This window comes from Columba livia, chromosome 4, assembly GCF_036013475.1.
Source record: "Columba livia isolate bColLiv1 breed racing homer chromosome 4, bColLiv1.pat.W.v2, whole genome shotgun sequence".
Lineage (NCBI taxonomy): Eukaryota > Metazoa > Chordata > Aves > Columbiformes > Columbidae > Columba > Columba livia.
This window is the reverse complement of record NC_088605.1, coordinates 2,729,945-2,742,371: the sequence shown is the minus strand read 5'-3', so window position 1 is coordinate 2,742,371 and position 12,427 is coordinate 2,729,945. Positions and strand designations below refer to the sequence as shown.

Below are 12,427 nucleotides of genomic sequence, written 5' to 3'. Positions count from 1 at the left end.
GTGGCTGAATATTTATAAAGGGAATCAAAGCCGTGTTTAATTGCTACAATTTTTAAATAACCAAAGAGAATTGTTTGAAATCACTGCTTGGTACTCTGGATTTTAAATAAACTTACCCAGGAAAGGAATGTGAGTGGTTCCAAAAAAATAGGTCCTTGAGCAAGCCAGAGGTCCCTTTGGAGACACACACTGCACTACCTGGTTGTCGGTATTAATGAGATATAAAAAGGCCTTAGTAAAAGCACTCGGTGCAATAATTAACAATAAGTTCCCCTGAAGCCTTCTAACCACTGCCATACTACAGAAGGGCACGACACAGACTGAAACGGCTTCGAAAAAAGCGACTTACGTTTTCAAAGGTACATTTCACTTTTGACTTGACCTGAGTGGTTGAAAGGCTTTGGAAAGGAGTTGAGCTCTGACTTCCATTAGCGTTAAGCATGTTTTCAATTTCCTACGTCAACTGCTCTTTTCATGAAGAGGAAAGTGTGTCAGGTTCCCATAACTATGCTCGCACTCGGTCTTATTTACTATTTTCAGGACACCCTATTAAAACAGTGTCACCTTTACCTGTAAATAAACCACCTTTTTAAGAACAACGTCAGCATCCAACAGGTGGAGCAAGTACCACCATCAGGAAAATAAAAGTTGTATTATGAAAGATATTGAATGGTCTTAAAACAGCAAGAAAAGAACACAAAATTGAAAGTGTTTTTACAGAAATAGGGTTATGGAGAATGAGCCTTTCTCAGGCTTTTGACCCACGTCCAGAATACTCACATCCAACCATTCCTACAGCAACTACGCATGAAATGTTATCACAAGACCATAAAAACTCATTCCCTCACTCATACGCTCACTCCACGATGACCTGGACTCCACCACATCCATCTCCTCAGCAGCACAACCAACTCGGCGCCCGCGGAAACGGGGCGAACTCCACCAGGCGATCCGCACGCTACCTCTGCTCCTTGGCCGCGACTCCCTCCTCGGATCACCCGGAGGATCTCAAGTCCCCCGTTACGTCCCCTGCGCGGCAGCCCAACAAGCCATCGACCTCATCATATGTTTTAAAACTTAAGGTTTTTTTACTTGAAAACGGAAACAAGTTAATCTTACAACTTGAGCGGAACATTCTCGGAACACCCAAAAGACTTTTCAGTTTCACTTGCTAAAATGTGGATACAACTAAATATCCTTTGTCTATTCGTAACTATCCATTTCTTTTTAAGAAACAGCTAAGCAATTCTGATTAAAATAAAGTCTGTGTGTCAGAGTTAAGTACATCATATACAACCATCAGGAAGATTTGCACTTTACGAATAGGACAAATGTCCTTGGAAACAACGTTTCCCTCTCCCCACCCCACACATAGCATGAGTGTTAAAATAATTGTCTTTTTAAAGGGGAAAAATATTATAACTCATTCAGCAACTCCTGATTAAACATCCAGTACAGTTTGACTTTGAAAGAGAGAGAAAAAGGAAATTTGTTCCTTAAACTTGCTCACTCTTAAGATATGTTTTCTGATGTTAAACATCAGGTATTTAGCTCATGGAAGGTGAGCATTTGCTTAAAAATGTCAGATATTACTTCAAAGTCTTACCATGTGCTTCGCGGTGCTCCCACCAAGGCCGGTGTTGCGAACCAGATGTCCTTCTGATGGAAAGTTGAAGTTCCCAGAGTTCAAGTTGTCCTTGGTTGAGTGGCTACCAAACAGAACGAAGGGCTGGCGGCTCGGGCTGAGGAGAAAAGAGGGGATCACCACCAAAATACCTGAAGAAAACTGGCGAGCAACAAATGAAATCCAAGCTTTCACGTCTGATGGACCAATTATTGAATTTCTGACTAAAAGAGCAGGACAAAAATAATTCACTACAGCTTCCCATTGAGTTCCAAAGGAAAAAAACTGCTTAAATTAACAAGACTATCGTTTCTTTTACATACAAGAACATGTCTCCAGGTTGTTTTCCAAATGATATTAGAAAAGTTTTTTCCTCTCTTTTCAAGTAAATTGCCTTGAAAAGCTGACTAGCTTAAACCCTGATATTACTATATTGGAATTAAACAAACTTATTTTGGTTTTAGTTCTGGCTTTAGGCCCAAGACTCAGCTGAAGAGGTCAAGGTTTTTCTTTTCATGATTTAAATCCAAACAACATAGGATGCTGAAAACAATAAAGGACATTGAACTCCACTGTTTAATTCCAAATAAAGAAGAATCTGCGGAGACATTCAAGTAGCTCAGCAACCTTTATTTAGCTCAAAACAGCAGAAGGTTTGGGTTTGCAACATATGCCAAACAACCTTCCTCTCTCAGAACTCTACGCTAAATAAAATCAAACTGATCTGTATTATCCAGCTTATATTGGCAAAGATTTGGGTTTTCAACCACTCTGCTTTAACTGTTGGTCTTGTGCATGTCATGATTCACAAAATTATAATGAGATGTATAACCGTTATATTTTAATTGGTTTTGAGTAGCATATAAATAGGACCAGCATTTTCAAACATAGGTGTCCTGTGCAGTAAGTTAATGAGTCTGTTTAGATATCTGGCTATGAAGAAGTTGACTATATTAGAATGCACAAGGTGGATGGTTTCAAACATATTGACATTGTATATGTACTAATTACAGCATTAAATCCCATGAAAATTCGGCTTATCCTTCCCAGAAGCACCTTCACTTTTTCTTTTAAGATGAGACGTGATACACTGAGATGGTCCCAAAAGGAACTGTAAGCATTACAGCAGAGAAATATGGAAATAATACACCGAAATATGGAAATAATACACCGAAATATGGAAATAATACACCGAAATATGGAAATAATACACTGAGGTACTAGTGACACCACAGTTTCACAGGGAATAACGAGTAATACCTGTTATCTGTTATATGGCTTGAGATCATTCCGTGACTGAAATAACTTCTGAAAGGCTGTGAAGAATTAAAAACAAAACCTAATTAACAAACAAATGAACAGAAAGTAATTTATCATTACCAAACCCAAATAATCCTTCTCAGAGAAAACTCCTATTCAAAAACTACTTCCAGCCTCCATAAAGAAACCCAAAAACCATCATGTCTTGTATATGCTTAAAGAGCAACAGCTACTACCAAAAGCACTGTGGTATTTTCACTCGTGCTGTGTGTTACCATCAATTATGTTTGAGATTTGATGTGTACGTACTGAAGCTACAACCAACATGAAAAGTCAACCTACCTACATATCGGGACCTGTTGTGCAGATGTAAATTAACTAAGTTTGATGATTAGTGAAGAAATACTCAATGAATTACACCAGGCAGTGCCAAGGATCATGCCATGGATAGGAAAGGTGGATGGTGAGCTTAAAAAGATAGGTTTCTACTCCTCAAACATATAAGGTGAGATGGGGCAGGGAGGAAAAATAATAAAAGACATATAAAAATTGCCAATGCTGAATACTTATTAGTTCTGCATGGAATGGCAGTAGCAGTTCAAAGAGTTAGTGAAGCAGACGTACCTCCCCGGCCTGAGATTCTGACAGCTCCAGAATGAAGGGAACTTCCGTATCGAAGTTAGCAAAAAACTTGGTCCACTGGTGTTCAAAAATCGCTAAATCCTACCAAAAAAATCACACATTATTAGTAAGGTGTTACACAAGGGAAAGGAAGTCACAGATGGTACTGAATGACCCAACATAATTTACATTTCGGTATGCAGTATAGAATCCAGCCTGCCCAATAAACAATAGATACGAGAAAATCAACATCTTTTAAAAGGTAATGACTGCAGGATTTTCGGGGGTCTTTTGGGGGTGTATTTTTTGTGTTTGTTAGACATTTGGGGTTCTTTGGAGGCAGGAGAAGGAAAAGGACCAGAGCCCTTTATCTGCCTTTAACCTGAGGAAGCACCGTTTTGAGATCGCTCGTCATTCAGACCTCATCTTTCCCATCAGGCTTCCAAAATCAACACTTGGACAGGTTTAATTGTCAAGTTTTAAATCTGTACATGGTTCTCCAGTAATTGGTATCTGACATGAAGTAAGATTACGGACAGAAAATGAGGAGCGGGGTGGGGAATTTGGGAAGCTCATGATGTGCAAGGGGCAGATGATCCCTTCTTTATCTCTATTTGTATAAGTGGAAAAGGAAACATCAGGAACACCTCATTAAAGCAGAATAAAAAAGGAAGATGACTACAGGTAAGTGTTGCATTAAAATTAATCGAAAATAAATCAGGGAATCAATAAAAAGAGTGTGTCACGCAGGTAAAGCAGGAACCTTACAGAACCAGGCGATTTTCAAATGCTCTCAAGATTGTTTTCAGTTACCTGTCACATACAAACTTGGAAATTTTAGAGAGTGTGGATCTTCAGAGATACAACAGGCAAAACCTGAACTACGATTTTAGCAGAGGTATGATACAGTATTTTACTTCAGCCACTTCATTAACGCAGCAATGAATGAAATTCAGGGAGTAAAAGTGGATGAAATCTTACAAGCTTTCCAAAATCCTAATAAAGCCTAGAGGTTTAAAATGAAGGTTTTACATTTAGAGGGAAAAAAACGATTGTTGGAGAATATTCCAGGCTCAAATAAGCTCTTCATAGAAGCTACGAACTAACAAGTGCTTCTGTCAGTGACAATGTTGTACAGAACATCCTTCTAAATCCCAGGTAGAGGTCAAGTCAGAATGTTCTAAAATCAAAGCTGTGTTAACAAAAAGGTATCAACATATACCAGCTTCAAATGCTCTTCAAGACCTCCTAACTTCAGCCTCACTGAGAACACCATTTACAACATCACCAATTTTACGATACCGGAGTTGGATGACAACCCCATTCTTGTATTTTTTTCAGAAAATCTACAGCAAATTTAACAACAACTTTCAGGTTTCAAACTACAAAATCTGATAAATAAGACAGTTACCAGATTAAGAAAAATCGAGACAATGTCTCTCATTTCCGCAGGCAGAGGGAAGTGAAGTATCAGTTACTATTTAGATTGACAGCCCGTATGACATTTTAATTTTCATTACAGCAGCTGATTAAACAACTAAATTTTATTAATAACAGATACATACTGCTGAACTTGCTACAAATTAGGAACCAATTTTGCTGCCAAGCTGGAAACTGATGAAAAAAATCAGCAACAAAATAATATCTACTGATGTGTTGCTTTCTTCTCCAGCACTGAGATCAGAACGCATTAAATTGAGAAATGACTTTATACTGTGTTTGTATTTCACGAAGCGCCAGAGCAGCCACTGTGTGTCACTGTTTCCCACCTAAAGTAGTTCCAGAGTATTCCCAAAAAGTGCTTTTTTATTTCTCCTGGAATTATGGCTGTAAATTAAAGTGGATTCTTTTTCCCTGCCTTCCTGCAAAAGGAGGATTTCATGGACTCTGTGGTAGATTTGAGGAAGGGAAAGAGGCCCTGAGAACAACAGTGAACAGTCAGTAGATGAATTCTGTAAATTCTGTTAAAAACAAACCAAAAATATCACAACAATTTTGCTCTGTGGCTACCCTAACAGACTAGTCCTTGAGGATATTTCATCCACATTACCTCAAACAGCAAGTCCTCCAAGGAAACCGGATCCATTTTGCTGTACGTCTTCCACAAATCAACGCTGACATCCATTAACTGAAAAAGATTTTAAATGCGAAAAACATAATGAAAAACACCACAGATTCAGGTTTAAGCCACACTGAATGTCTGGCTTCAGCACATCGCCCAATGCAACAGCCCTTAACTACGAATTTGGAATATTTTTACACTGCTGGTTACAAAGGAACGGACCAGATTCAAGTGTTGTGGATGCTTCAGAGCCTCATTTCCTCAAGCGAGGCTTCAAAGCATGTGCGAAGTTTTACTTGCATCTTTCAAACAAATGTGGTGAGACCACACCTGGAATATTGTGTCCAGTTGTGGCCCCTCAGTTCCAGCAGGACAGGGAACTGCTGGAGAGAGTCCAGCGCAGCCACCAAGATGCTGAAGGGAGTGGAGCATCTCCCGTGTGAGGAAAGGCTGAGGGAGCTGGGGCTCTGGAGCTGGACAAGAGGAGACTGAGGGGGGACTCATTCCTGGGGATCAATATGGAAAGGGGGAGTGTCAGGAGGATGGAGCCAGGCTCTTCTCGGTCACAACCAGTGACAAGACAAGGGGCAATGGGTTCAAACTGGAACACAGGAGGTTCCACTTAAATTTGAGAAGAAACTCCTTCGTGGTGAGGGTGGCAGAGCCTGGCCCAGGCTGCCCAGGGAGGCTGTGGAGTCTCCTTCTGTGCAGACATTCCAACCCGCCTGGACACCTTCCTGTGTAACCTCATCTGGGTGTTCCTGCTCCATGGGGGGATTGCACTGCATGAGCTTTCCAGGGCCCTTCAACCCCTGACATTCTGGGATTCTGTGATTCCGTGAAATCATTTCACAAAGTTTTTCAAAATGCAGTTAATAGGCAGGAACAGTATCGGCTGGTACGGCCAAAAGGGAAAGATGAATTTTCTGAGACAAGACAGACAAGCAGATTCCAAGGTTACTCATCCTACGCACCAGCCAATTCTTGCTCTGAGCGTAATGTAAATTTAGGCAAAACTTGTCTAACTTAGTATCTTCTTCCAAGTAATAAGATGATGAATGGTATTCAAAAATATATTCTTAAGGGATGCTTGTGTCTGAACAACTTTTGCATTGACAGGGCTCCCCACCACTCAATAGTGCAACGCTGAATTTTCTTCAAACCGCTGCTTTATAGTTATCCCAGTTATTCATATCATTAGATATGGCAGTAATTATTTCCCAGACATCTTGTGCATTCACCCGTCAGTAAATTCTCTGCACTACAGCATCCTGAGCACGTGTGAATTCTGTAGTAAGAGCAAACGCCCTTAAAACACCAAAAAAATATATTAATATGTTATCACCATTAGATTATCTTCAAATTTAACAGCACAGAATGCACTGCAGTGAGAAAGTGAGGTTGAGGAGATAAAAATGTACAAGAACACCCCCTTTTACTATAATAACAGCAGAAGTATTCATTGATAGATCACTTCCAGTGATTCCATATGTACTTCCTCCCATAGATCTGGTTTTTCCCTCCCCATCAGTGACATACAGCAGCTGCCTGACAGAATTACACATAAACAGTAATGTCAAAAGTTAAGAATGTCGCTTTCCACTTCAAATCCCCTTAAGACTTGAAGGAGGAAGAAATCAAGAACTCGGGTTGGAACTGGCTGAACCGCCAGAGCTTAACAGGCTTCAAAACAGATACTGAGAATTTCCAGTGCTCTTTTCTAAGGCTGCAAAAGTGCCATAAAATCGGTATTAACTCCCACAATGAAATAGGAAATCACAGAATGGACTGGGTTGGAAAAGACCTCAGAGATCATCCAGTCCAACCCTTGGTCCAACTCCAGTCCATTGACTAGATCATGGCACTAAGTGCCATGGCCAATCTCAGTTTAAAAACCTCCAGGGCCAGTGAGTCCAGCACCAGCCTGGGCAGCCATTCCAATGCCTGACCACTCTCTCTGCACAGAATTGCTTTCTCATCTCCAGCCTCAATTTCCCCTGGCAGAGTTGAAGCCCATGGCCCCTTGTCCTATTGCTGATGCCTGGGAGAAGAGACCAATCCCCACCTGGCTAGAACTGCCCTTCAGGTAGTTCTAGAGAGTGCTGAGCTCAGCTCTAAGCCTCCTCTTCTCCAGACTAAACAAGCCCAGCTCCCTCAGTCTCTCCCCATAGGGCTTGGCTCTGTCTTTACAAAGTCATTGCCACACTTTCATGAATCCGGAGGGGCTTTGAGAAATTAATTGGCAAGGGTAATTAAATAACCAAATAAATCTTAAATTCACAGTCATTGACTAATTTCAGACGTGAGCGAGGGCTGCTGATACCTCCACAAGGATGCTCATCTATTTGCACTTGTATTTAATGGTTTTGACAAGTTCACACAATAAGATGATTAGAGGACTAGTGATGGAATGAATAAAAAAAAGCATGAGGAAAGGTGTCGGTGAAAGCAGAGAGAAGCGCACTTGAACTCATATAATAAGTGTTTGAGCAAGATGTACAGTACTACATGTGATGAGACTTTAATAACGGTACAATTAATTCCTTGGGCTTTTTTCAGGTGTCAGAAGTCAGACAAAGAACGTTCTGGCTGTAAAAAGCAAGAAGAAAAATAGGACATCTGCATTTCTGTGGCAAAGGTCCAGGAAAATGAAATACAAAGCAGCTTCAAACGAGTACATAAATACAAAGCTGTGCTCTGAAGATGCTGCTAGAGTAAATTTAATAAATAAGCAAATCAAATTACACAAGTTGCTCAGAGTGGAACAGCAAATCATTAAAACTAGGAGCGCCATCCAGAATCTTGAATGTTGCCCTATTGATGACTCAAGAATATATAATGTCTGTGGGTAAAGTAGATGCATCTCTTGTGTCAAAACCAGTGACCCAAGAAATAAAGTCACTCCTGATTTTCTCAGTTCAGTTCAAGGCATTTGTCACTAACCGGCTTCTCTTGCACTACTCTTGAAAGTCTATATCCATCTAGCGGAGTTTAAAATAAGTGTTTTCTGCTCTTGGTAGATGAGGGTCTAGAAGATAAGGAAAAAGTTCTAAAACACAACAGGGGACCAAACAATCATGGTTTATCGAGACCAGAGTGCTGTGTGCTCCAAAGAGTCTCTTGGCAAGACTGTGGTGTCTCCGTCCTCACACATTCGGTTTCATAAGATCCTGAAAAACTTGATCCAACTTAGCAGCTCTTTTGAGCAGTGAATCAGCACTGCATGATCTCAAAAGGTACTTTCCAACCAAAATAATTCCATGATTCAATTTCTGCTTCAGAACGGAAACAGAAGGAAATGAGAAATGTAACTACTCACTTCATATTTCATCGTAAAGAAGCCATCGCCTCCAATTCCTTCCAGAGCAAAAGCCTGCACTATTGGCCACTTTTCAACAATGAACATGTCAAATATCTGTAGATGACCTGCAAAAGAAACGTTTCACGGAAACATTCTCACACCAATAGCTTTAGAAATTCTTTTCTCTACACCCCAAATTTTGTTCCTTTTTGTCCAGCTATTGCTTTAATAAAGGGTATTATGTCTCCTTCCAAATGTAATTCCAAGGCTATTAGCAAAACTGTGCCCGTTAAAATCCAAGATAATAAACAGGGAGCTTTGCTTACTCCAGTTTCTTCAAATATTTGCCCTGAAGTAAAATCCTGTCACCATTATCCCCACGTTAATCAGATTTTTAATCCGGGGGGAGGACTGTTCAGTCTGGCCCTCATGGGTGAAGCTGTGAGCCATCTCAAGCGTGATTATTATCCTTAAGCTACACACCTTCCTTAGATAATTCCTAACAAAGACCCGCCATCCTTCCCCCATTAATGATTTTCCGGGCATTTAGAGCACATCATCCTTTCCTCGAGGGAAGCAATGAAGAAATAGGAATTTAAAACAAAATAGCTTGGTTTGAACTTACATGGTTCAAAATTAGAAAGCAACTTTCGAGGGGTTTTTTTTGCCTTTTATCTACTGTACTATGGATCCAAAACCCCATGTGCTTGTGCACGGCATTGCCTTGACTTTAATCGCTATTTTGGATACTGCAAAATACACTCTGGTGAACAATGTGAGATGACACTGTCCAGGCTGCTGGGTTGGCTGCAGATCATAACAGGAAACCACGCAGCCCCGTTTCTGCAGCGCTAAAAAAGGAAACTTGCATAATGAAATGTTTGTTCTTTCCTTACAGAAGGGAGTATTTATCTGGAGCTCCCATGTGAATAGAGAACGTCTGGCACGGCAGGACACGCTCCTCTGAATGCAAATTATTTCTCACACTCGAGCATTCACTCTTCAGATCGAGTCTAAGGGCTTCCATTTTTCAGTAAGAAACCAAACTCTTAAGGAAAAAGAAGCTGAAAGGAAACTACTGACATATTAATCCTTATTCCTTACCAGAGAAACCTTCATTCCCTGAAGTGCATTGACTTGCATGCTGCAAAACTATTTGCATAAGATGAGCAAACCCACCTTGGCAGCTGTACGGAATACCAATGCGGCTGCAATCTCGAACCATGTCTACAAAGCTGGAAATCTTGAATTCCTCTGCAGCTTCTTCATCTTCATACTGAAAGAAGCCATTTAAAATAGAATCTGGTTAGGGCAGGCCTAATTCCATCGTTAGTTTTGCACAAAAGAGAATATGTATTGTACAGGTTTAATTCTACAGCAAATGTCATGTAATCCACTACAATATTACCTATGGCTTCCAGAAGCTAAAGCATCTCTTTAGTCTGCATATTTTCTAAACTATATCATGGCAGAGATATTTTCAATCCAATGGAAATTGTCCTTAAAAAATCAAACTTCGGAGCAAGGTTTTTAATAAGGTTCTATGAAGACATAACTATACACTTCATTTTCAGCTTTCACTGATGTCTTTCAACATCATCTACTAGATTCTGGACAATTTTAAAGGAATAGAAGACGCTTTGAGAAAGAGTCAACGAATGCGCCACAAAATAAAACTTGTCACTGAGGGAAAAATAACATAAAAATACCAGTTTAACAACACTAAACCAGAAAATCCAACTGACAAGATACGCCCTGGGTCACAGAATGAGAACAAGAGATGTATGTAGGAAAAGGAGGAGACACCACGGTGCAAACACTGTTTTGCTGTTGCACGCTCGTAATGGGTTGAAGTCGCCTGAAGAACAAATATCATCATTCCAGCTCGGAAAAGCATAAAACTGGACTGGTGAGACAAATGACACAAAAACCACTTTAAAGCAGAACAAAAACCTAAAAATGCCCTCTGATTCTTACCTGAACAGGTACAGTTTAGTACCAAGCCTAAAACCAACAGGCTGGGTAATTCAAGAGTCGCTTTCTGGAGAAAGATCAGTAGGCGGTAGTGGTTTATTTGATTCTATTTTTTTTTAATATACACCGCTCTGAACTTAGTATCAAGGTAAATTACATAATCATGAACCTTTTGTATATCGCTCTTGTAAGCTCCAGTTCCTTATTTTAAGAACAAGTTCTTTGAAGACAAGCCTGAATTTAAGACATAGCCCAAGTCCTTCCATGTTCTTCCATCCCAGGAAGCCAGATCAAAGCCTGGGTTCAAAGCCAAGCCTCAAACAACCGCTGGCTTCTCAAGACTTAAAATGCCATTAGAATAAGAACGTGGGTTTTGGCAGGGTGCTAAAGGCTTGCTCACTATGTGCTATTGCAGGTATCCGAGACCGTTCCATAAATGGTACAGTCTTGACACCCAGAAAGCTTATCAAGTATGCACCAAATTTTGATATTTTATCACATTTGGCCATTTTGGAAATAGGCATTCTTGAATAATATGGTTTTTTTCTTTTGATAACGAGGGTATTCACTTCAATTCGTATGGTCTAGCTAAAGGTAAGTAGGAAGGGAGGAGAGGCTTTGGGTTTGGCCAGATTTATCTAGAGCTGTGCAGAACCAGGCATGACGTGGCTTTTATTATTCATAAAGCGCTGGAGCTTTTTTTTATTTCCTCTTCCTAAAAGCAACGAAAAGTTATTTCTATCACTGCAAAAAATATATATATATGCTTAAAAGTCACTCCAGGCAACCCTCCTGTAAACAGGATGCGCTTAAAGCCCGACACGGCAATGTTATTTTTACTTCTCTTTCCGAGGTTATCTTGGAAATGGGCAATTCTTACAGATCAGCAATGTGGCTGGAAGCGCATCGCTCAGCTCATTCCCATGAAACAGCAACGAAGTCAACCTCGTCTTTTCAACTTCAGAAATCAAAGTTTTCCAGTCATTTCCACAAATAGCAAAGCACGTGGTTTACCTTTCCTGCTTCAACATCATTTCAAGCCAGCACTGTGCGATCCAGTTTACTACTTACCACCAGAAATCATACAAAAGCCCATTAAGCAGATGCAGCTTAAAATCTGAACAGCTGAGACTGCGGTTTAGCCACCAAAAGTGCGTTAAAACCCCTCCAGTCTTTGTCGCAAAACGTGTGTGTTTTAGCACCATCAGGTACGCGTCAAGATTTGCCCTTTCAGTAGGGATCTGGCAACAGAAAAGCCTTACAAAGCCAAGCTCTAGGTTTTGCTAAGACATGTTTTAACCTATAGCTCAGCTGTTTACATCTCAACGAGGATTATCCCCTCTGTGCAGCACTCACGGGGCTCTATCTAGACCATCGCATCCAGTTTTGGGACCCATGGACAGGACAAACTGGAGCCACCACAATGATCAGTGGGTTGGGGCACTTGTCCTACAAGGAGAGATCCATGGCTGGACCTCATAGTTGCCTTTCAACACCCCCAAAAACGTTCTTGAGATGCTGAAGCCCCGTTCTCCCGTCTGCAGTGGCGGGATGCACAATAAAGAACATGATTTCAAACAAGAGA

The 12,427-nt window shown here is 40.5% G+C and overlaps 1 protein-coding gene across 1 annotated transcript in view; it reads right to left on the bottom strand.

The window, feature by feature from the left end:
* The window catches only part of DNAAF9 (dynein axonemal assembly factor 9), a 78,194-nt gene that overhangs the window by 44,996 nt on the left and 20,771 nt on the right, over positions 1 to 12,427 (bottom strand). The window contains exons 5-11 of the mRNA XM_021292872.2: positions 10,048 to 10,144; positions 8,887 to 8,993; positions 5,556 to 5,633; positions 3,509 to 3,607; positions 2,885 to 2,940; positions 1,607 to 1,742; positions 117 to 198 (exon numbers count right to left, since the gene is read on the bottom strand). Coding sequence (XP_021148547.2) covers positions 117 to 198; positions 1,607 to 1,742; positions 2,885 to 2,940; positions 3,509 to 3,607; positions 5,556 to 5,633; positions 8,887 to 8,993; positions 10,048 to 10,144 — 655 coding nt within the window. The remainder of the gene's footprint in view (positions 1 to 116; positions 199 to 1,606; positions 1,743 to 2,884; positions 2,941 to 3,508; positions 3,608 to 5,555; positions 5,634 to 8,886; positions 8,994 to 10,047; positions 10,145 to 12,427) is intronic.